This window comes from Sceloporus undulatus, chromosome 5 (genome assembly GCF_019175285.1).
Source record: "Sceloporus undulatus isolate JIND9_A2432 ecotype Alabama chromosome 5, SceUnd_v1.1, whole genome shotgun sequence".
Classification (NCBI taxonomy): Eukaryota; Metazoa; Chordata; class Lepidosauria; order Squamata; family Phrynosomatidae; genus Sceloporus; species Sceloporus undulatus.
This window is the reverse complement of record NC_056526.1, coordinates 123252395-123275288: the sequence shown is the minus strand read 5'-3', so window position 1 is coordinate 123275288 and position 22894 is coordinate 123252395. Positions and strand designations below refer to the sequence as shown.

Below are 22894 nucleotides of genomic sequence, written 5' to 3'. Positions count from 1 at the left end.
AAGGAGGTAGCCTGCAAGTACATGGTACTGCTACACAACTGGCCACATATACATGCCCCATCTATGCCAATAGTTTGGTTTGTGCAGCAGTCCCAAACAATGCTCTTCATGCACAGAGACCTGAATCTGCCCATTTTCTCCATTAACACTGTCACAAACGGCAAGATTGGTTCCAGCTGTTTGACATTAAGACATCTCTAGTAGAAACACAAATGCTGTCTTGGAACATGGCTCTGGAATCCAGATGTGAACATTTAATATTCTCTGTATTCAAACCCAGAATCTTACGTGCTTTGAGCTTTTTTGAAGACTGTAAACAACACAGATTGGGAGGCTTCATGAGGATCAGACACAGTTTCTAGATAAGATAATAAAATCAGTACTGTCCCAAATAAAGTCTCTTGTGTTTGATAACATAAATAATCTTTATTAATGTATTGATGAAAGTTGAAAATATGAACGTTTTGAAGTTAAACAAAGCTTAACATAACATCTGCACAGATAGCTACAATAATGCTGGTTGGTATGAACTTGGAAATTACAATACTGAATAGCTGCCAGACCAAAAACAAGGCAACAAGTAATTAATATTTAGTTGAAAACCTTTACCTTTTGAGCGAAAGGTCACAGTTGCACTAAACAACAAGCTAATAAATATGACCCCCCTTTCCCCAGTATTATGAATGCATAACAATACCTTACAACAGTGCAGAGTTATGATCCACAGGACTTCATGCCAATATGGGTTCAATAGTGCAAATGCAGTTGCAAGAGTAAAACCAAACCTGTAAACAAAATCAATTCATCATTGGTACTAGCTATACTCTTGCAACCAAAAAGACTTGCAAAGCAGCATACAATAAATAGCAAATGTCAACACAGAGCACAAGAACCAGTTACAGCTTTAACAGCCCATTTGTGCTTTCAAGATCATCACTCCCTTCAGCTCAGAGGAAATATATTTAATTGCACATTGCAGAAATATGATATCAATAAAATACAAATATTTACACTGGCAGTTCCATAAAATGCAACATCAGTTGAGAAAGGCTTGATATTTGCAGTTCTAAAAACGAAGGTTATTCCCCTCCAACCAACAATGATTTTATTGCAAGGGTACAGAAATTTGGGATTGAACTTGACTGACCACTGTTGTAAAAATGGCTTTGGCTACTAATTGCTCCTGAGCTTGGTTCAAGGTGCTGATGATAACCTACGACGTCCCAAACACCCATGGCCCAGAGTACTAAGACATCCATGCCAAGTCCTACTATGACTTTTAAAAATGAACTAGGAATTCTTGCTTAAAAACTCCAAATTCTAAAATATGCCAGAACAGATATATAGGAGTATGCAGAAAAGAGCTCTAATATACCCTGCCAAGCTTTGGATTATTCTTCCAGAGATCCAATGAAGCCTGAATCTGTACATCTTCTGGAAGTAGTTAAATGTTATGTAATTCGTATTTGCTCCTAATGGTGTGGGATAGATTAGAATACTTTGTTGTTACCTAATGAATACCTTTGGCAAAGAGCAGGCTTTGTTAGAAAATAGATACATTTAAAGCAGTTGATTGAGAATAGTTTAATAATTGAGAATTATCAGTGGATCGCTGAAGATGGAGAATGAAGAAAGTTTCTGATCCAGTGACAAGAACCAAGATGTAAGTCCTCAATTATAGATGTGGAAAAATGTTTATCATTATTCCGTTTTGGAACTCGAGCACAACTTACAATGAAATGTCTTGCACATCTTTACAGCATGGTACAAGAGAGGTGTGTAGCTTTTCTTTCTTTCTTTCTTTCTTTCTTTCTTTCTTCCTTCCTTCCTTCCTTCCTTTTTTTTTTTTTTGACAGTTATACAAATTTCCACTTTGTGAATTACCCAGATGTACAAGAACGAGAAAGAATGTTATCTCAGTCAATTTTTGCTACTTCTCTTTAAAGAAAGAAAGAAAGAAAGAAAGAAAGAGTGCCAACACCCCCACCCACACAATTTCATGGGAATCATTCCTGTTTTCAAAAAGGAAACAGACCAAGAAAATTGTATGCATGACTTCACCATCCCATGGCATAACACCATTTATCTGGACATCAGAGATCTCTGTCTGAACAGGTCTAGTTATTCTTTTTCAACTCACCTCATTTTTGCTAAGCATGTTGCCTCTAATCTCCCCTTTCCCTACTGTGAAAAAACATACTGTTCTTGCCAGAAGTGATATGAAAGGGGCTGTTATACTGAAGCAAAGAGCAATATTTTATTGCTACAGAAAATGCTAAGCCTTTGCTCTAATATAGCATACACCCATTGTTACTCCAAGCACCATATAGGATACCTCTGCAGCAATGGCACAGCTTTCTATTGGCCAGAGCACGTGACATCCCTAGTGACAGGTCCTACTGTTGTACATCCCTACAACTTTGCTATTTTTGTAAGCCCAGCTCATATAGCAGACTCCTACATACACATACCACTTTATGCCCAATAAATTAATGTACATCTTGCTGTGTTCTTATTCTCACTTTTCAGAGGCTATGCACAGACATTTTACAATGGTGAAGGGCCTACATAAGTCTCTAAACAGTAGACTGTCTGATTTTCATGCTAGAGCAAGGCCCAAAACTGGCTATGGAGTAGATATTGCCTGTGCATCTGAAGGTCTAGTCCACAAAAGTGAAATACAATGGGAGCATTCTGTGGCTGATGATACAAGAAGGCACCAAACTGCATAATGGCATCCATAGGTGTACCCATTTGAGTAAATGGAGCCATTTGTCAGAATATCAACTAGAATACATTTCTATTGCTGTAAAGGACCACTTGTACTGTATATAATACAGGAATCTTAACATTCAGTCTTACAAAATTCCTAAGTGTCACTGAGATCATAAATGGCATTACATCTCTCATTTTAAATAGAAAGCCAGGCTCTGACATCTTTACTCTTATAGCATCCTCACAAAGACAGAGATTGTAAAACAATAAAACCAAATTATTTTAAACAAAAGTGATCTTACCACCATGTATTTGCTCACATTTATGCTGGTTGCCAATTCAATGACCAAGGAGTATCATCAAAATCTATGCTTAGGATGCCCCAAAACAAACAAGCTGTTAAGCCATGTCAATTTTCTAAAGACTTTTTCTATGAGCTCAGGAAAGACATTATCTACATAGAGGCAGGAAGTTAACTGGCATTTTGTTAAGAGGCAGATTTAGTCTAAAGTTTTCTAGACACTGATTCCTCAGGTCTTCATTAGCAAAGCATGAATGTTTTAAGAATCTCACTTAAAGTATGGAAGACAAATTCTTCAGGAACATGAAACCCACTTGCATGTCCACTTCACCCTTTAGTTTCATCAGGAGGATAATAGAAAGCTTTCCATTTTCTTTTCAACAAATAGTGGCTTGTAATTGAGGTGAACTACAGATTGCTTGGACTTGGACACAACTACAGTTTAGGTAATGAAGCCAATTTCAAAGAGTAATTGCTGATAGTGGGTTGTTTTTTCTAAATGTGGTTGTGTTACAGCTCCCAGCATTCTTTGAACTGCAGCTGAACAACTTCTGCAGGAATGCATTTTGTCCACTCCTGCTCTAAATCATACTTCAGAGTGACTTCAGTTCTGGTCTGCTGAACCATGGAAGCTAAAGCATCTGATCACATGCCCATATTGGACAGAGAAAGGAAGGCACAAATCCAAGACCTTAGCTTAATATTACATCTGAAGCCAAGTCACTGTTGGCAATAATATAATTCATTTGCACAGATACAAATGTGTATCCACTGGGTTAACAGTTACATGGCTACGCAGTGACTCTTGGTCCAGTGTTCCATCCCCATTTACTGCGCAGCAACCACTATAATTGATGGGTGTCTGTTCCCTATGGATTGGGAAGCAAGGGTCTGATGTTCCCACCAGCGCAACAGGCAGCAGCAGAACCCGTCACAATTTCCTCTCTGACGCATATTGCTCACATGGGAGGTGGGAAATGGGAATGTCAATCAGATGCTTCCTAATCACCAAAGGAACAGACACATGTCAATCACAGCAGCTGCTGTCCAGTAAGTAGGGAACGGAGGACTTTCATGGTCCCTACATTTCCCTAAACTAGAGAAAGCAGAGATATCATGAACACACAGCACAAACGCATAACTCTAGGTTACACGTTCTTAACTGACTTGTTGAGTTCCAGGGGATAACACTAAATTTCATATATAATACACATAGTTGCATTTTAGTTTTTCTTATTAAAAATAGTACTTCTTGTAAGTTGCACTTAAATAACATAGCCTTAGCACCATGTTCCTGATTGACATCTAAATTCTGGCAATTTTCCCTAGGGTTTCCACAAACCTTATAAAAATAAAGTGATCACAGCAGGCACACCAGAGAGCTGTAATTCCTTTCCATCCACTCTTATAACACTGTTTCCCATGGGTTAACAGCTTGATAGTGAAGTGGAGAATCTGGTTTAAGCCCACCTAAATGTTAGATCAAGAGACTAGGGTAAACAACAGGGGAAGAAATGGAGTTCCTTAAATGCTGTGAAACTGCAGGTTTCAGCATCGATCACCATTGGATATACTGGGAGTTGTAGTCTCACAACATTGGGAGAGCTGTGCTTCTTCCATCCCTCACATATATCTCTTAAAATAAGATGATAAAGGATTCAGTCCAAAATTAGTTGCATACAACTAGGCTTGTGGAAAAAAACTCTCCTAGCCCCACTTTTATGAATGCCCCTCCAGCTGTCTCCTCAAAATGCTACCCAAAGAGTTCAAAGGCAGCTGAAAGGAGTAGCCTGTGGAATAGGGATCTTTGAAAACCACCTACAAGCCTCTTCTTTCAGAGCACATCTTTTTAAATATATCCCATGATCCAGTCTAATCTTGTGAAGCACTTCAGGAAAGGTCTGGAGGGGCTGCCATGGGGAGGCAGGGTGAAGAGGCCATCTGCCCAGCTGCATTCCTCTAAATCTGGACCTAATTCAAAATATTGCTACTGCTGATGTTGGTAGTATCTAACATGCCATTGTGGCATGGAAGGTCTTCTACAAAGTACAAATGTTGTGATCCCTGTTCTGAAAAAGCAGAGAGAATAATATGATTTTCAGTATAGAAGTATAAGAAAGATGATAACAAGAAACTGAGGATCATCGTGGCTCAGAGAAACTTTTGCAGAAACAGGCCATGCTGAGAAAGGAAGAAAGGAAAATACAGCTCACAGCAGCAATTTCTACAGGACTCCTGTGTCTTTTAACGGTTGCATAGGCTGCTAAAGTACAAACCATACTGTTATAAATAGAGTTAATATTTGGAGACAGGACCATAGGGTTCATAGCAGCACTGCAAGAGATCTCCTTTTGTTTGTTTGTTACTATGACTGTCTATAACCACATGCTCTAGACAGCAGTTGTGTTTTTAATCTTAAAACAGACACTGTTAAGTTTATTCATAAGACGCTGTGTGTGTTTTTAGTGGAACCAAGAGAACAGAAACTGATGCACCACATGTAATTCTGCTGTAACCCAACTGGAAGCTTTTCTCAGCTTCCAAATAACACAGATAGCAAAATCTTCACTAGCAGAATTCTTACTTGTTACACAACTGGTTGTTCCAAAAGTACACCACCAGGAAAGCTTACTAAGCTCACTAATGAGGAACTTGACAAGGGAACAGATAAGTTATAGGACACATGCAAATTCACTGGGAGTTCAGCCCTAATGTATGATGTCAGGGGTGAAAACCATACAGCTCTCCTAATGACACTAGCCCTGCAATATGGCTACTGATCAGGTATCTAACGACTTGATGTCTTAAACCTCTGAAAAGCCAACTCTTGAGAATCACTGGTATAGATTATTCTTACAAAATCAGCATCTCCCATGACTGACCTTGCTGCAGAGTGTGATAAAAATCCCTATATAGCCAAGAAGTCACAACTCAATAAAACACTAATAAACCTTTTGATGGTTTAAATTTTTTTTCACCAGGAATGACACAGGATGAGGGTTGTTGTCCATATTTGACTTCCAGGTACATATAGCAGGAAATCACATCACTGATCATAATGACATTTGTTTCCGTGCAGTATTTCTGTTATCATTGGTGAAAGTACTTCTCACATGGTAACTCAATGGCATTACCACTTGAAGTTACTGGACATCCCAGGATCCTCTGGGCATTGTGCTACTTGTCTTATAAATAACAATAATAAATGATTTATTTATAGCCCACCCAATCACAAGGAATCTTGCATTACAGAAACACTTGAAATCTACGCTCACAAAAAAAACAAAGGTCCACCCATAAGATCCACCTAGCAAATACTGCAGATTTTTAAATGCACAGGAACAGGAGCAGCAACTTTTTCTCAGTGATGATGACAAGGACCAAGATATTGCAACAAGCAGGCAAAGCATAATGTTCCATCTGTGGAGGTGTATATCCTCCCCACACTTTGGCAGCTGTCAATCCCTGAGAAATTCTGCTGCTTCCTGTTGGTGGGGAGGAGAGGTAATTCAAATTTGGAAGAAGTGGTTGATATCATTTCTGAGGGGAAAGAAACCAAGGTGAATTCCCAGATGGGGTGCATTCTCATTTCCCTTCCCCTCACAATCCACACCAGCCACATTCACCACCTCTGATCTGCCTCCTTCCATCCTCTCCCTCCCCAATGATAAACACCAGCTGCAAACCCCCCAACCACAGTTTGACAGCTGCTGGGGGGAGTTTTAAGACAGCCCCCAATGCCCCATCCAAAAAGAGAGATATGCACACAAAAGGCACACTTATGCACACACATGTCACTAACAGGATTCTAACCTAAAACTAGTGATATAAACCTTTTGTTTTGTTCTCACACACAAGAATGAAGTTTCAAATGTTTTCTCCCCACTGGGCAATATTATGAAAGTTTTTGCATAGGGGGGGATTTTGGGATCACTTTCTAAAAAATTCACAAAGGGTTGTTCTTTTCAGATTAAATGTATTTTCCATGAAAGGTAATGGGTTTTACAAAAATACATTTTTTTTGCATTTGTGCAGGCTGAAATATCACACATCAGTTAACAATTTTTCAAAGAATGTCTTGACTTGTCGGAATATCCATTCTCATCCAAGATTTTTTAAATTGTGCATATTCTTTATATCTGTAACCAGAAAGTCAAAAACACTCTTAGGGCCAAGCACACTGCAGAAATAATCCACTTTGACACCATTTTAGTGCTGTCAGTGCTATAGCTCAGTGCTAGGGAATTCTGTGAATTATAGTTCATGGCGGCACCAGACCTCTCTGATAGAGCAGGCTAAATATCTCACAGAACTAGTTCCCAGAATTCCCTAGCATTGAGCCAGGGCAGTTAAACAGTGTCAAAGTGGATTATTTCTGAAGTGTGTTTGGCCCTAAGACTCACTTCAAGAAAAAGATCAAATTTAAGTACTGTATGATACTATAGCTATTGTTAGTATTTTGTATTTTTTTTAAAAAAAAACTCAGAATCATCCTCTTCCTTTTCTGTTCTAAAGTAGATGCAAAGAGAGTGGGAACTTTTGTTTCCATTATCAGTTAACCAATTTGTTGTTATGTTTGAATCCCCAATTCTGGTTAACTTTAACTGTGGTGTAGTACAGAGATGGTCCATGGACCACATACATCAAGCCCTCATTTTTGCAAGTCATAAACCTTCATTCACCACCCCTGCTTTGAGTCTTGGGAGGGAAATTAAAATTCCAAGTGCATAGCAGGTTTCAGGGGGGAAATTGGCCCCAGATCTATCAAAGTTGCCCACTCTTTAGGAAAACATGTTGAGATCATAAACCATAGTTTAAAGCTGGCTTGTTTCACTGAGCCAGGGTTAAGAATGAGCAAAACCTATCCAGGTTTTGAAATAATAAGGGAGCTGTAAATTTATTAACTTAATTATAGTGGGTCCTTGTTATTTGCTGGAGTTTGGTTCCAGGACACATGTGAATACCAAAATCCATGGATGCTCAAGTCCTATTAAATACAATGACATATTAAAATGGTGTCCCTTATATAAAATGGTGAAATCAAATTTTGCTTTTTAGAATCTGTAATATATAAATATATAATTGAGTCCATAGTTAAAGAATTCATGAACACAGAAGGCTGACTATACATTAAAACTGCATTCTAATATAATTTTATGCATATAGTAAATAGATACAACTGGGTGGGGAGAGCTCCTGATGTCTTCCTTGTGGCCATGCAATTACAGTACAAGAGGGCAGGGAGAAGCTAATGAACTCAAGACTCATTCTCACAATACGTAACATAAAGTTTGGAATTAAATCCAATCTGGACAAATGGATAACAGTTTGAGGCTTGATTTAAACAACCATGTTTTTTTAAACTGCAGAACTCTGTCCTATGTAAGTTTCACCAGAAACATCACACTGAATTCAACCAAACTTACTCATAAGGAATTATGCAGGGACTGCAGCTTTGGATCATTTCAGCCACCATCACTAAGCCTTACATCACAGTCCTACGAAAAACTGTATCCCATTAAGAAAGAGTGAAATCTTCCTGCAGCAAAGGATACAGACTTCTTGTACAATGACCATTTTTTGACATTGTTCCAGAGCTAGCAAAATGTTCCTTCCCTGCCCCATAACTCCGAGAATCCCTCAGCCAGTGTAGCACAGCCAAGCTGGGAGATTCTGTGAGATATAGTCTAAAGCAGGAACTTTTCTGCACTCCAGTTTTAACACAGAATGCTACTGTTGCTTCATTCAAAATCCTGTTCTTTCCTGACCTCCTATTTCCCACCATTACCTCCATAAGAAGCTAAATGTCAAACCTTATTTTCCAGAGGCTTTTGCTGTACAAACATTTCCTAGATAGTTGGAGCCTATTTGGATAGCAAAGGGTTTTTTTGTTTTTTTTAAAAGATTTTCTAAAAAGTAAAGGCTTACATTACAGTATACAATCTGCTGAATAAAAAGGTTCAACAAAATGTATCTATGCTGAAGGCTGGAATTCAGCAAAGTTATTTTTGGACTACATTTCCCTGAATTCCACTGCCAAAATGGCCACTGCTGACTTAGGGGATGGTCACCAGTCTACAATTGTTAAGTTGTAGCCCAAAAAAGTAACATGGCCAATTTCTGCTCATGGCTGATATTTACAGTGGAATAATTTGTGCAGGGTATGGGGGGAAAGTCTACTTCCTTACATTATAAGAAGTTTCATTTATCTAAAAAAAGTTTTTAAAACACAAAACAGATCTTCTACAAGCAATATAAAATTATGACAAATATTATTTGTAACAAGCCTGCATTTCCTCAATATGTCAAGTACACTTCCCTCCCCTGTGACATCCTTTATGCATGCGTTGTACCAATGCAAACAGAATGGTGACAGGCACAAGCAGAAAGGTCTCTAAAATTCTACAGGAAGCAGCATGTGAAACCTGCATTCTTCAGTTTAGTTCTATAGTTGCTCATTGGTCTTCTTCACAATAATGCACCAGTTCCCATGATCATAGCTTGAACTTAATACGTGAACCTCCGGCACATTTTCTTCAAGCAAAGAGAACAATTCCCCTTCCCGAAATACATGATAATAGCGCATAAAGGCTTTTGCATCCTCTCCAAAGCTTCCCACAGCCACAGCAGCATTTACAATAGACTCACTGGAGCCAGAAGAAGAAGTCCTTTTGATGTGTTTGCCTGGAAAGGAATGAGTATTGCCTTGATGGATATAGCCATTATTAATGTTTTCAATGGGATCATGTAGAAATGAGGCTTCACCACTCTGGGTTTGGACTAACGCAGAAGGCTCACCATTGAAATCTCTCAGTGACCTCGAGGCCCTCAGCCATTCCATTTTTTTGCAAGCCATGTGCTTCACGAACACTTCATCATAGTCAGTAGGCTCTTTCAGCAAGGAGCCACGGCAACCTAAATCTAAGCTGCAGTGTCTTGAGGGCTGAACCGATACAGTGCTGTTTGTCCAGCCAACAGTATTCTTCAAAGACTCCATGTTTTCATTTTGTTTTCTCAAGGCTGACTCATCTAGGGATCTAGATGAAAACCAGGAACGGAAAGATCTCCCAAGGGCACTGTAAAATCGGTTTTCTACCTCATCAGAAATTTTCACACAGCAAGTTTCAGCTAAGCAACCATCAGTCCTTTGGTGGTGTTTCTGTTCAAGGGTAATAGGGTAGCTGTATTTAGAACCCATTAGTTGGTGTGAGTGCATGAACTGAGAATTTCCAGTCTGTGCAATATCAGTCTTATGCCCAGTCTTATTGGATTCAGAAAGCAGCCGGGAGCACAAGGCTTTGTTCCACGGAACAAACACATCTTGTTTCTCAAAGTGCCGATTCTTTTGCTCCATCGCCCAAACGTAAATCATCATCTGGCCTCCAGGTACCAGCACCCTTACCATTTCTTTTATTGCTTTGATTCGTCTTTGTTTCGTGGAGAAATGGTGAATCACTGCAAAAGTAACAAAAAGATGTTCTGTGTTCAGAGATATGTGGATGTCTGCAATGAAGATATTAAAATTCTGCACCAACAAAAGATCAGTTCTGCAAACTGTGTTCATATAGCAAATCTGAATAATTTCTATTATTTTTGAATAATTCATTTGCAATTTTACCATTTTGTATAGTTTTATCTTGTTTTGATAGTCTTAGGAGAGCCAAAAAGCTATGTAGGTCACTATGCTGCCTGACATCTGGAATATTTGATTTGGTTACTTAGTATTTGCTTTCTGAGATTTCAGCAGCCATTACAACTGTAGTCTTAGCTTTCCATTACAGCTAAAATTTGTTTACTTAGAGCTTTGCAGATTTATGAGTTCATACCAAAACAAGCATGCATTGCTACACAAGATTCCAGTGCCTTCCCACAAAGATTTTTCATCATATTCCCACCCTCACATCCAATCAGACATAACACAGTAGGTTATTGGTGAGGAAATGCAGTTCTCTCTTTGTCAGTGTGCTTACTGTAATTTGAAATAAGGTCCTGGGATATGGTTGGGTGAGCACATGCTCATATAGATAACACCTGCAATTGGGGAGTAAATATTTAAGGAACTGGCAAGCCTTCCTCTGTTTGGAGTTCTTTCTTTCGTGAGTCCTGGAATAGACAGAACCCACTCTTTAACAATGAGAATAGCATTTGGGACCACAGCTGACCCACAAAAGCAAATGCAGTATAACCATTACCACCATTTTTGCCTAATCTTTTATACATTTACTAAAATGGATAGAACACAATTTCTGACTTTCTAAATTGACTGTAACTCTGTAGGGCTCCAACCTATAACTGGTTATTTAGTGTGATCAATCCAAAGTTTTTAAAATTCAGAAGTTTTTGAATAGTGAAATCCTGGTGGGTTTTTTCCCCCTTTCTCAGAAAAGAACATATATTAATTCAGTACAAAAATAATGGAATGTAATATGTGCCTGCCTGCCTATCCAGGTAGATAAAAAAGTAAGATGCTATCAAAAACCTAATTTTTCCTACTGTTAAACCAGGTTAGCAGACCTTTCACATAACTGATATTTGAGTCTCCAGCTCCCATCAGCCAGTACAGACAACAGTAACAGAGGCCCTATTTAAACAGGCGCTATGAGGCGCCCCTGTCACGTGCAAGGGGTGGAGCTTTCAAACACCCCTCGCCCCTCACATGTGACGAGGGTGTCAAAATGGCGGCGCCCTGTACATATGGGTGCCGCCATTTTGACGTGACAGACACCTAGCGTCCACATGTCTCCCTCGCGCAGCAAAAAGAAGCCGCTTTTTTTTCCTGCGCCGTTGTGACACCGCAAGGCGCCAATGGTGCCTTTATGATGCCACAAGTGCACCATTGGCGCCTTGCGGTGTCACAACGGCACAGGAAAAAAAGCGGCTTCTTTTTGCTGCGCGAGGGAGTTGTGCGGTTTGTCCACTGTGGCTCCCTCATGCAGCAAACTAGGCCGTTGGCAGACCGCCCTTTTGGGCAGTCTGTATCCCGCCAGAATGTAGGACTTATAATTCAAAACATCTGCAGGGCCAGCAGCATTCTGTGTTTCAAGCTCATACAATGTGGAAAGGAGGGCAGACAATTTGCTCAGCTTGTTACTGATTGCACCAAGGGAAAAATCTTCATATATCAACAAGAATTTTTTATTTTGCTGACTTTGCACCTTCAGGTAGCAGGTGATATAAAAGATATCTACCTGAGGCCCCAGAGAACTTCTTCTAGTGGCACACACATATTAACAGACTATACCATCACTTTGACTTGGTATTTTTCAGACATTCAAACAATCAAACTCTCTTACCTCCCACAGATATGATTGCATTGAAGCACTGACCCCGAAATGGAAGATTAAGGTTATCACAGACCATCACTTCACAACCTTTACTTCTTGCAATCTCAACCAAAGGGCTACAATAATCACATCCCAGGTTATACACCTGGCTGTTGACGCCAAGATACTTTCCAGTACCGCAACCTTCAAAAAGTAAAATGTACATACATCAAACTTTGTTATACTAGTAGGAAAATAAAACATAACAAAATAAAAATACATACATACATCTGTGCTGTTGAAGTGTACCAACATCATAGCAAAGTACGATTATGGGTTTGAATGTGTTCTTAGAATAAACATAAATATGTTGCCACTGCATTTTGAAAAACATTTTTCAACATAGAACACAATAAAGATAATTACAGAATAACAATATAAAATAACCACTAAATTGTATTCTTCAATCAGTTTGGCACATATGCCTTTAGAGCATCTAATGCCCATCTCCACAAACAGATGGGTTCAGTTCCTTACCTGCTGTGACTCAGTAAGCACTGCTCATTTTAGCTTGGCTGTGAGTTTAGCCACCATTAAACAGGCTTCACACTGTGGTTGGTATAATCAGGCTCAAAAGACTGACAAGGTCTAGTACTAATTATATACTATTCATGTAACTTTTAGTAAACAGTGCAAATATTTACTGCTCTTATACACTGCATATATATTGAGTTAGTAGTATCCCATTTTGGGAGAAAGATAGGATATTAATCCAATAAATAATACAATAAATAAATAATCTCATTATGTATCAAATATGATAGTAATTTTTAAAGTTTTCTACAGCTGAGCAATAATGCCATTTAAATAATTCATTCTGTTATTCCATCTAGAAAATAGTAATGATTTAACCCTTGAAAATTAAAAAAAAAAACATCAACGGGGTATGATCTGTCAATGGCCCACAACCATTGTGGACTATTGTGGGCAAAGCGAACATCACTGACCCATGATACTGAATCATTTTGCCATTTCTCAATAGAAACTGCATAAAAGTACAGTTAGAGGGACCCCATGTTCCACTGCCTCCTGTAAGCACACTCTTACCGAGAAGCCAGAGATCACCTTAGATTCAGATCTTTAAGGCCTAGAAACTGTCTCAGAAGCCTCTGGGCTAGAGGTCTATTTCATGTTGGAAAGAGCATTTGGATCAGATTAGCAAGGCTTCTTGGAACACAGGGCAGTAAGTGACACTAGACTCTCTCTTTGGAATCTGTAAAACTGAGAAATTGAGAATTACCCAAAGGTGTCTGTGATAACTTCCTACCAGCATTTGGAAGACTGACTGCTAACAATATATGTAAAATGTGTAAAAAATTATGACTTAATGGATAGAAATTCATGACACAGTGGAAACAAAAACCTATGTTATTAAGGGTCCACAGCCATAATGAGCCTTTGACTGTGCTACATAAAAACAACAACAAAAACAACTTACCTATATCTGCAATGAGGCTTCCAGGCTTTTGCTCCAGCAGAAACTGTCGAACACGAGGCCATGCTTTGCCCTGCAGGTCACTGAAATAGGTGGCTGTGCTTTCATAGACACTATGTACATGCTGCTTTTCTAGCTGGGAAGCCTCATGTTCCATCCTGCAGCAAACAGAGACCATATATGCATCAAACAATGTGAATTGTGTATGCTCAAGTTAAATTCAAGAAACACAGTAAGAGAGGATCCTCCCCACATACACCACTAGTCAAGACTCTAACAAGAAGTTACAACTTTTCCAAGTACATAGTGTCTTTCACAATTAAACTGTTTCTCCTCACAGGAAAGTATTTTCCATTTCTTTACTAAGCTTTCGTTCTTGAAACAAGCCAATTGGTCCTTATGCTGTTTCACAGCCGTTCTCCCTTCTTTTTTCAGCTGCAGTTTCTGCCTGCCTCTCGCTACAAAGTCTAATCTGATGCTGCAACCTGATCCTTCTAGGAGACAAATAGTGCCCACAGGCCTAAACACAACAAGCAAAGTCTATTTATTACCATTTTGCTCATTTTACGAAGGTGACACTAGTATCAATTTTTCTGCAGTTTGGAAACACTACTTTTGAACTACAACTCCTAGAATATCCAGTCACCAGTCAGCCATGCTAGCTTGGGTATTCTGGGACTTGTATCCAAAAGTAACTTTTCCAAACTTAGTATTTCTATATCATCAGGACTCTACCTGCTGCTGGTACATATGCTACAACTACATATATTACCTGGATTGTATGATCAGATCTGCACCAATGCCACACCAACTGAAGATCAGCATTGGGGAGGGAGCAACTGAAAGTGAATGGGCTGCTCATATGGTAAATATTTCCCGCTGCCTGCTCTGAGACGTAGGCCTTTTTTAATGCACGCATGCACACACACCAAGAAAGAACTGGCACATTTGTATACTTCATGGAGTCTGGAAGATCATGGCTCAAATTCCTACTCAGTCATGGAAATCCATTGGGTGACCTTGGGCAAGTCATACTCTCTCAGCCTGAGAAGGCAAAATCAAATCTCTTCTGAATGAATCTTGCCAAGAAAAGTATATGGTAGGGTTGTCTAAGTCCACACTGACATGAAGTCACATAACAACAACAGGATGGATTATAGAGACATGGCTTACATTAATAAGAAATACTGTAGTGTAGGTTTCTGTAGGAATAAATCACAATATTGCTTGTTTCTCAAAAGTCCATTCTCCAAATAGGATCCAAATTTAATCTAACAAATTGTACTCTACACATTCCTTGTTCTTTATGTTGTTGCTATTTATTATTAAATTTCTCTCATGGCTACCCTGGTTTTAGTGTTCAGTGCATTAAAACTTTTTTTCTCTGCTTAAGCCATCTTAGAGTCATTGAACTCAGTGAGAACAATCTTTCTTAATTGATTTGTAGACAGGAGCCAAATGTTCTTTCTACTCATTCAGAAATCTCTCTTTCCATTCCTGCACATCTTAAACAGAAATGGAAAGAACATAACTGCTTGCACTAAGTGCAAATCACTTTAAAGAACTGCTAGCTTATGCCAACAACGCATCATAGCACCTTGGCTGTAGGTTAAAGTCAATTTTCAAGTAAAGCCCAAAGTCAACATAGATTTGTTCCAGTATTGTAAACCAGAACCTGTTAAAACAGGGTGTCTGGTTCCCTGGCAAGGTGTAGTAAGCATGGTGAAGGAGGAGGCCCAAGCAGATTTTGGATGGGTATGGTAGCACGTTACAGGATGCAGTGAAGGGCAATTCATGAGAGTCTTGAAAGAGAACTCAGTGTTATTTGAGAACCTCAGGTATTGATTATAATACCAACCTCAACTGTAGGCATAGGTGTGGTACAGACCGCCCCAAAGGGGAGGCCAGCCAGCGGCCTATTTCCTTCTGGAGGGAAGCTGCAGCCGCCAAACTGTGCAGCTTCCCTCTGGAGTAAAAAGAACCCAGTATTTCCAGGTTCTTTTTACAGTGCACTCGTGATGTAAGCGACACGCAGCACCGTGCAGATGCTGCGCAGCGCCTACATCACAATGGTGGTGCCCATAGACACGGGATGCTGCATTAGTATGCCACCATTCTGTACTAAGGTTAAGGACTGTGCGGTTGGTGCACAGTCCCTAACCCTAGTATCGCCGCTACGCCACAAAGTGCCCATCTGTATCAGGCCATACATACCTAAAATATGACCAAATCAACATTTAACCCTGGTGGCACAGTGGTTAAATGCCTGTACTGCAGCCATTCCCTCAAAACCACAAGGTTGCGAGTTCAAGACCAGCAAAAGGGCCCAAGCTCGACTCAGGCTTGCATCCTTCCGAGGTCGCTAAAATGAGTACCCAGACTGTTGGGGGCAAATTAGCTTACTTGCTAATTAGCATACTTGCTGTTCACCGCTATGATCTTTGGAATAGCGGTATATAAATAAAACAAATTATTATTATTATTATTATTATCATCTTTCTTAATGAAGATAAGTTTTACTCAGTTTTAAGAACAAGGCTAAATGTGGGAGTGTGGCCACAGAATGTGTCAGCAACAACAGCAGCCTTAGCTCACGTGATCAGATGAGGAGGGGAACTGCAGGGCCATATGAGCTGGGCTTCCTCTTGCTGCTGACACATCCTGTGGGCACAGTCTGCTTTATCCTGTGCCATATTTGGCACTTTCCAGCCACCCACCTCTTTAGACAGCAGAGGAAAAGACTTTCCATGTGAAGTGATGAATGAATGTGGAGTACCTATGCATGAAGGGAAGCCCTGATTCCATCAGGGCACATCAATACACATGCAGAGCCAATGTTGTCCTATCTCTCCAAGAGGAATCTGATTAGTCAATGGTAGAAAGAGAATATTGGCACAGGCAGACTTTTGCTTTTATCCAGCAGAACTCTCCTTACATTCTTCTTTCTCAAGGAATATTCTTACAAACTTTTGTGTGTACTATACACATTACTGTCTTACTACTGAATTCTTCCTTGAAGGCCTCTGTATGTGACAGAAGACAGAAAAGAAGGTAGAAAGGAACAGGTCTTTTGTGTCATGCTGCAGCTCCTTGGAGAACACAGCACACATCTCTGCATGGAGCATGGAAGGTTTAGCTCTCACTCACACACTGGGATTTGAAGCAGACAGAACTTTCTGACAGAACAATGCATGGAGACCTCCTATTGACCCCATTCTCTCCACTGCGTCACAAACTTGGGGAAGGAGATTTGTATGTCTTGCCAGAGGACTCACAACATGTCATTCAAACACAAACACACAAAGCACAAATATAACAACAACAGTAATAATGCATTCTCTTTTAGTGACCTCAGGCTGATAGATTAGCATTATAATAGCATTCCATCATTAATCTGCTGTCAATTTCTTCCACTGTGGTTGTCCTTTCAGTAACTTCACAGTATCTTGTTCTAGTTGCCTAGCAAAATACACTGAGTCCTGTTTTCTTTTTCATCTCATGTCCAGGAACTCTGATTTGGTATGGGATTTATATTTGGCTTCTGCACCATATTTAAAGAGTTCTTAATGGGATATCTTTACTCTGGCACATTAGCAAAAGCTAGACTTATCTGAAAGCCCCTACCAACAACGTTACCAGCAGCATAGCACACAAGGCCACCACTGTGGAAAGTAGATGGGTAATTAGATCAGTGGGTGGGTGGGTGCATGGGTGGATAGATGGATGGATGGACGGATGGACGGATAGACAGACAGATCCAGAAAATTATTATCCTCAAAACTATATCTGCCATGTAATATGGGTGGATGGGGATTATTACAATTTAAGCAAGCTGTTGAAAAAGAGAAAAGATCCTTCAGTGAACACATCAGAGAAACTAAAGAAAAATGCTGATAAATGTACAGTTAGTCCACCACATTCACAGGGGTTAAGGCAGGGGTTCCCAACCTGGGGGTTGCGACCCCTTTGGGGGTTGATTGATCCTTCCTCAGGGGTCACTAGGTTGGGACTTGCCACTCCCGCTCCTCCTCCTCTCCTCCAAGCGGCCAGGCCTCCTCTGGCCTGCCACCACCACCACCGCCTCTTCCTCCTCGCGGCTGCCGCCGCCATCACACAGGGCTGGGTCTGCTGCTACCACCTCCTCCCCCTTCTCCTCCTCCCCCATCTGGTTGCCACCACTGCTGCTACCATGCAGGGCTACCACTTCCGTCGCCACCGCCAGCACCACTGTTATTGTGGTGGCGGCAGCGGCAGACCAGGGGAGGCCTGGCCGATGTTGGAGGAGGAAAAGGAGGGGGTGAGGAAGAGGAGGAGGAAGAGCTTCCACTGGCCTTTGCGGCTGGAAGTCCCAACTCTTCTTCCAGCCTGCGGCCTCCCTGATTGGTTGGGAGGCCGAGAAGGGACGGGACCTCCATCCACAAAGACCGCTGGAACTTGTAGGCAGCCTGAAGTCCCGCCGGGTGGGACTTACAGCCACAAGGGGGTTGCAGCCCAACAAAAGTTGGGAACTGCTGGGTTAAGGGAACAAGACCCCTGTGAATGTGGAAAAACCATGAATAACCCCCCTTCCCCACAGAAGCCAGTTAAAGGAAGGGCTGGGCAGGAAAGAGGATCAGAAGCACATTTTCCCCCATACTCTCTTTAACTAGCTCCCCACCCTTTCTCATCTGGATCACTGCCTTTCCCAGGCAACAATCCAGCCAGGAAAGGGGGGGGGGAGCCTCCACCCTCCATGACCCTTTCCCAGCTGGATTGTTGCCTGGGCTGCCCAGCTGCCAGATTGCTGCCTGTTGGCTTCTGGGCTTATTCTTCCAAAAGCCCAGGAGGGAAGAAGAGGAGGAATGCCTGTACTGACAGACGTGAGCTCACAAATAATCAAAGCCGCAAGTGTCAAAGCCACGAACATGGAGGGCCAACTATATAATATACTGATCATTGAAGAAATAAAAGAAACAAAAGATGGTATAAAAAAATAAGGAAAAATCACACTGAAGCATGGCAAAAAAATATAAGAGCAGTGAAGGTAAAATAGAGAAAGGAACATTTCAGGATTTATATTTGTGGCTCAAGAACAGGCACTTCAAACAGAAAGCATCAAGGCAAATATTGGGGGAAAAATAACCATGGATATTATGGATAGTTGTCTATGCAAAGAAAAAGATGAAACTGTTGACCGGCATATCAGCTTGTACAACAAATGTACTGAATATAACAAAGTATATGGTAAAGTATTAGCAATGATACATTGGAATCTATGAAAAAATGTTTTATTTGTTTATTAATTTTCACATATAAATCAACAGAAATATATAACAGAAAAGACAAAAACATATTTACACCTCTAGACAAACCTCTAACATATTCCCTCCACTCCAATAAACACATACAACAAAAAACAACACATTGAATTTTTAAAAAAGGATTTCCTGCTAATTGTTTGGTGAGTGTGTGTGTGCAAATATATTGTTCAGTCACTTTCCCATTTAACTTAAATATCCAAATGATTATGTTCTTCTACTCCCGGATATATAAAAACTGTTAAATTTTAAAATCTGCTAATGTTATCATTTTACTTCTTTCTTATATATTTCAAATACAAATTCCACACATCAACAAATTTGTCTACTGACTCGTCTCTTAGCAATGTAGTAGTTAATCCCTCTCAACGAACTCAAATATCTTCACAATCTGATCTCCCACTGATGGAATATCCATATTTTTCCATTTTTTGTGTGTATAATAATCTTGCTACTGTAATAAAATATTGAAATAACTTTTCATATGGTCCCAATATCTTATCTTCATCTATCCAACCCAAAAGGACACAATGGCCTGTTACAGACAGGCCAATGTTATCTTGAGCAATTTTATCTTCCTCTTTTTCCAACTCAATTTTCAACAATATTATTATACATTTTCTTAATCAAGTGCTCATCATTACAACTCAAATTGACTTTCTATGCCAGAAACCATAAGTCTCTTTTTTCAAACATTTGTTTATATATGTACGAATGCACATTAATCCCTTTAAATCTATATTGATCATTTTTGTAAGTCAGATAGTCCTTATATAACAGTCACTGTTCTTTTTTTACTTTTATCACTTTAATCAGATTTCAATAATGCTTCTTGCACAGATACCCATAATGGCATTTTAGGGCACAACTTGGATCTATATTTATGGATTTCCAAATAATATTGTTCAAAATGGTCAGCTCAAGGTGATTCCTTTTCTCCCATCTTCATGCTATTCTTCACCATCTGTCAGCCAGCCTAGAGCCTAGGAGCAGCACCCACCTTACATTATTCAAAGTTGTATGTAGGGGGGAGCTTAAAATGGCCCTGGGCTGTATCTTCCCCTCCCCTGTTCCAATGCCACAATAAAACCTTAAATCACTATCACTGTTGCTCACTTATTTAGCAATTTTTTAAAGCTTCCTGAATCTCCTTTTAAACTTCATATCCAGTTCATTTCCTCTGTTATTACATTCAGATACTCCTTAAGACTGTGGGCAGGGCTCACCCTATTTCAAATTTTTATACTGCATGTGGTAGCTTTAGCGTGTTGTTGTAAAAAAAATAATGTGTTGTTAACAGTCCATTCCATTCAAGCAGAAATCTGTTGCTTGAGTGCACTTGGATTTTTAAGAACATAATTCAACTACAATCTCTCCCACATGGCAATGTTTCTTTCCTTGTTTATTCAAAATCATTCTGTCAAAAGGAAAGTGGTTTCCAGCCTATCTGTGAAGAGGGAACATATGAGGCAGAATGAATACTGCAACTTTGGTGAGCATTTTCTATGAGATGAGCCATTAGTCCTTAACATTCAGCACAAACACATCCTTCTTTGTCCACTTAAAGTCTAAATAATAATAATAATAATAATAATAATAATAATAATAAATTTTATTGGTATACCGTTTTTCCAAAGATCAAAACAGTTTACAGACTACTAAAATTGTTACAGACCATCTTTATAAAAAATAGATAAAATCCAAGAATATAATTATACAAAACACAATCATTCACAGGGTAAGGCAGAGAATCAATGACATCAAGAACACTCAACTTCATTCCTGTGGGGGGAAGGCTTGACAAAAAAGAAAGGTTTTAAGCCTCTTTTTAAATGTTTCTGGGGGGTCGTGAGACGGAGCTCCTCGGGAAGACTATTCCAAATCTGCGGGGCCCCCACTGAAAAGGCCATCTGGGATGTGGAAACATATTTGGAGGATAGAGTTTCCAACAGATTCTTCCCGGATGTTCTGAGCGTGCACGGCAGATTATATGGGGAGATGTGGTCCCTCAAGTAACTCGGGCCCAAGCCATGTAGGGCTTTATAGGTAATAACCAACACCTTGTATTGCGCTCGGAAGCAAATGGGCAGCCAGCGAAGATCTTTCAAGATAGGTGTTATATGGTCAAACCTGGATGCGCCGGTGACCAGTCTGGCTGCCATGTTTTGTACTAACTGAAGCTTCCGGGCTTGATACAAGGGTAGCCCCATGTAGAGCGCACTGCAGAAATGTAAGCGAGAGGTTACCAGTGCATATATCACAGTTTCAAGATCCCTTTGGCCCAGTTAGGGTCGCAGTTGGCGTATCAACCGAAGTTGATAGCAAGCACTTCTGACCGTCGCATCTACTTGAGATGTCAACTGCAGGGACGAGTCCAGAAGTACTCCTAAACTGCGAACTTCTGCTTCAGGGGAAGTGTGACCCCATTTAGGACAAGTGGATAAATTTCCTTCCCCGGGCCTGGGGAACCTATCACCAGTACTTCCATTTTCTCTGGATTCAGACTGAGTTTGTTTTCCCTCATCCAGCCCGTTACCAATTCCAGGCAGGCATTCAGAGGAGAGACGCCATCCTTAGTCACTGCATCAGTCAGAGGCACAGAGAAGCATATTTGGGTGTCATCAGCGTACTGATAACACCGCGCCCCGTGTTTCCGGATGATCTCTCCCAGCGGTTTCATGCAAATGTTAAACAAAGTGGGGGACAAAATAGCTCCCTAAGGGACACCAGATGTTAGTTCCCTCTTAGAGGAGCAAGTGTCCCCCAACTGCACCATCTGGAATCTGCCCGAGAGGTAGGATTGGAACCACTGGAGTGCAGTGCCCCCGATGCCCAACTCCCTCAGGCGTTCCAGAAGGATACCGTGGTCAATGGTATCGAAAGCCGCTGAGATGTCCAAGAGCACCAACAGGGTCACACTTCCCCGGTTGATGCCCAGACGGAGATCATCGACTAAGGCAACCATGGCAGTGTCAACTCCATATCCCGCTCTGAAGCCAGTCTGAAATGGGTCCAGATAATTGGTTTCATCCAAAACTGCTTGGAGTTGGAAGGCGGCCGCTCTCTCGATCACCTTACCCAAAAATGGCAATAATGAGACCGGTCTGTAGTTGTTCCTTATCAGGAGGTCCAGGGAGGGTTTTTTGAGCAACGGTTTGACTGTTGCTTGTTTTAAATTAGATGGAAATTTTCCCTTCCTGAAAGATGCATTGATTATGCATTGTAATAATAAGATTACAGCATCACCACCCTGAACGGCCAGCCACGAAGGACAGGGATCGAGAGAGCACGTCGTCCTCCTAACACTTCCAAGAAGCTTGTCCACTTCATCAGTATTAACAAACTCAAAATGATCCAGTTTAATAGAGTCCACGGATGCTCTGGACGTCTCTGCTATTGTTCCTGTTGAAATGCCCACGTCGAGATCAGCCCTTATCCGAGATATTTTATCTGTGAAAAAGCTGTTAAAGTCATCACAGCAGGCCTTAGTTGGTTCTAAAATAGGGTTCAGGGCGGGAGGAAGCTGAGTCAGCTCCCTAACCACCCTGAACAGCTCTGCTGGACATGACTCTGCAGACGCAATACGCACAGCATAGAACAAGCGCTGGTGTCTCTGCCAGCTACGCTCTAGTCGTTGCGCGGCCCGCTTAATTTCCCGGAGATCTTCAGGGTTTTTTATTAGAAGCAGGCCAGAAAGGATGCTTAGGAGCGATACTGTATATAGCCCTGGAAAGGTCATTATTCCAGAGCTAAAACTACCTTTTAGCTCTTCCTGCAGAACCTGAGGGGAGTGTGTGTGTGTGTTCATTAAGTTTCTTTTTTA

At 40.6% G+C, this 22894-nt stretch overlaps 1 protein-coding gene across 4 annotated transcripts in view; it reads right to left on the bottom strand.

Annotated features, from left to right (window-relative positions):
• Positions 1 to 415: 415 nt before the first annotated feature.
• The window catches only part of TRMT9B (tRNA methyltransferase 9B (putative)), a 37343-nt gene continuing 14864 nt past the window's right edge, over positions 416 to 22894 (bottom strand). Inside the window, exons 1-4 of one of the 4 annotated variants that reach the window (XM_042469605.1) lie at positions 13778 to 14234; positions 12310 to 12483; positions 9665 to 10471; positions 416 to 785 (exon numbers count right to left, since the gene is read on the bottom strand). In XM_042469605.1, coding sequence (XP_042325539.1) covers positions 748 to 785; positions 9665 to 10471; positions 12310 to 12483; positions 13778 to 13952 — 1194 coding nt within the window. In that variant the 5' untranslated portion in view covers positions 13953 to 14234 and the 3' untranslated portion in view covers positions 416 to 747. Of the gene's footprint in view, positions 786 to 1830; positions 10472 to 12309; positions 12484 to 13777; positions 14235 to 22894 lie in introns of those variants that run through there. The other 3 variants (XM_042469604.1, XM_042469606.1, XM_042469603.1) reach the window with 3 other exon arrangements.